Below are 2,545 nucleotides of genomic sequence, written 5' to 3'. Positions count from 1 at the left end.
TGTTTGCCTTGGCCGTTTATGGACTGATCGTCTTACCGAAGGTTCTTGGGCATATTGAAGTTGCAATTGTGGATTTCTTTGAAAAGTTGAGGCAATGAATCAACCCCATCCCAACTATCTTGGCTAAGACTTTTAGATCTCTAAATGCTTGTAGGAAAAAAGGGGAAGGGCGTTTCATCGGATGCGCTCAGCTACTTAATGTTTAGATTTTCAGCCACTTTTGGAAAGTAGAACGCACACCTTTTCATATGTTTTCAAAAACATTCGCTCCGTTGGAAGCATTCTTGAAAAAGAATTGGCAGAAGGATGTCACTAAACAGCATTGGGTTTCGGTTTTTTAGAACCTCAGTGCCGAAGGTATAACCTGGAGAGCACATTGGATTCATCATTCTATTCTGTTATACAAGTGTGGGAACCAAGATTGGGTGCCATTGCTAGGATTATGGGGAGGAGTGGGATATACTCCATTGATGGTTCAAAGACAGTTCGCTTCGCAACAATTTGTACCAGTTACCGATGGATTGGCACAATTGGAATTCGCCTTTTCGGGTGAAGGTTACATGAAAAAGGTCAGAGATATTGGAAATTCTTGGAAAAAAATCTATCTAATGGAGTTAGCCCTCTATGCTGATACTATCACTCAAGATTACGACATATGGAGACAACGACGAGTGAATAGTCAACAAACCTTGCCGACGAATTACGTTTTCCAGAATCCTTTCTCAGAAGAAATCTCGTCCGAGTTGGAAGTGGCAAAACATGAATTTGAACGTGAAAAAGCCAAACTGTTACGAGATATTGGTTCTCTTCAAGAGGAAAACTACCAGCTGAAGATTGATGTTCAAATTGAAAAATCCAGAATTGAGAAAGTCCAAAAAGAAGCTGAGATCACGAGAAGGGACTTAAGAGATCTTCATTTGGAAAATAAGAAATTAAGAAGCACCATAATGAACAGTGGACTAGGCAAATCATTAGCAGAATGGAAGGAAGAAATAAGCAACATCAAAGGTGGGATGAAGTTCTGGAAAGAAAAAGTAAAGAAGGAGGAGGAAAAAGCTGCACGTACTATGATAGAGTTGAGGAAAAAAATATTGAGTTTGAAACCGTGTCTGTAAAATTAATGACTAGTCAGTCTGAACATCAAGAGCTGAGAGGAAAGATATAGGATTTAGAAAATGCGTTGCAAGCTCATCAGGAACATTTAGATGATCTCCTAAAAGCCCTAAAAGAGGAGAATGGTCAGCATAACAGAGACATTCGTGCCTACGAAGGAGCCCTCCAAGAAAAGGATATGCACATCGGCAATTTGATTAATGAAATTCGTAAGGTGACTATGCAAATAGTGCAATTATCAGATGAAGTAGAAATCCTCAATTGTCAATTCCCTCCAAGCCAAAGATCAAACATGTCGGAGTTCCTAGAACACGTGAAGAAACAAGGCAATGTGGAAAGAGAATTTGTGTAACTGTTAAGCCCAACATGGAAAAACGTTTTGTAATGGGCTCTTTTGATTAATGAAACGCCAAAATATGGGGCTATCTTGAAATCAACACCAAATTCTTGTATATTTATTCATGACTAACATTCATTTGTCATTCATTCATTCATGTATTGCATGTACATATCACCCTAACCATTCACCAAGGCTAGAACCGCACAATCCACAGTTGTGACACTATAAGTCTGGAATCACGTCATTCTTATAGAACACATGTAAGAGCTAGAGATATGGATGCTGAACTCAACGAGAGTGATACAATTGAGGATGTTTCAATGATACACCCCTGTCCTCCAGGATACGTTTTGAACAATTGGACTGCTGTGGAACTCCTTGTAGTTTCTAAGTCCTCTCCAAACTAATGCTCAATGTTAATTCTCCATTATTTTGTGTGTCTTTAAATAGTGGGATTCCTTTTGTAAGAGCTTATGTTTGCTCTTTATCATTTCAATGAACATAAATGAAGATGCATTTTGTCATGGTCTTTTTATTTCTATTAGCTTCGTAACTATCCCTTCTCTTCATATCATCTTCCTATATGTATCTCATATCATTTCATGGCATTGTGTTCGTTGATTCCAATACCTCAATGCTCTTCTATAGTTTTTTCCATTCACCTTTCAGGTGCTCAGATATCAATGGCATGAACAATCCCGTTACGAATCCTGAAATTGATTTCGAGAAGGTTGTTTGTTTAGGAGAATTTGAAGCTGACAAAAATGTTGAAGATTGTGTCTCGTCTCCTGACTTACTGAGAATGGTATAACAAGAAGAGAAACAGATCCTACCCCATCAAGAATCTATTGACGTAGTGAACTTGGAGAGTGAAGAAGAGAAACAAGAAGTGAAGATTGAGACTTCCATTTCAGAAAATACCAAACAGGATTTGATCACCTTTCTCCATGAGTACAAGGATGTGTTTGCTTAGTCTTATCAGGATATGCCAGGGTTGAACACAGATATTGTGGTCCATAAGCTCCCATTGAAACTAGAATACAAACTTGTTCAACAGAAGCTAAGAAGGATGAGACCTGAAATGTGCATGGA

At 38.5% G+C, this 2,545-nt stretch overlaps 1 protein-coding gene across 1 annotated transcript; it reads left to right on the top strand.

Moving 5' to 3' along the window:
* The first annotated feature begins 470 nt into the window (after positions 1–470).
* On the top strand, positions 471–1,465 carry LOC107949898 (golgin subfamily A member 6-like protein 1). Its single transcript, XM_016884664.1, has 2 exons — positions 471–1,062; positions 1,173–1,465. Exons 1-2 carry the CDS (start codon positions 471–473, stop codon positions 1,463–1,465), a joined length of 885 nt encoding a protein of 294 aa, XP_016740153.1.
* Positions 1,466–2,545: the final 1,080 nt, after the last annotated feature.

This window comes from Gossypium hirsutum, chromosome D03, assembly GCF_007990345.1.
Source record: "Gossypium hirsutum isolate 1008001.06 chromosome D03, Gossypium_hirsutum_v2.1, whole genome shotgun sequence".
NCBI classification, from domain to species: Eukaryota; Viridiplantae; Streptophyta; class Magnoliopsida; order Malvales; family Malvaceae; genus Gossypium; species Gossypium hirsutum.
This window is presented reverse-complemented; position numbering and strand designations above follow the sequence as displayed.

Coding starts and splice junctions, on each gene's coding strand:
- LOC107949898 (XM_016884664.1), top strand. CDS start 471: ATGGTTCAAAGACAGTTCGCTTCGCAACAATTTGTACCAGTTACCGAT. Junction 1,063..1,172: donor GGAGGAGGAAAAAGCTGCAC/GTACTATGATAG, acceptor TATAGGATTTAG/AAAATGCGTTGCAAGCTCAT.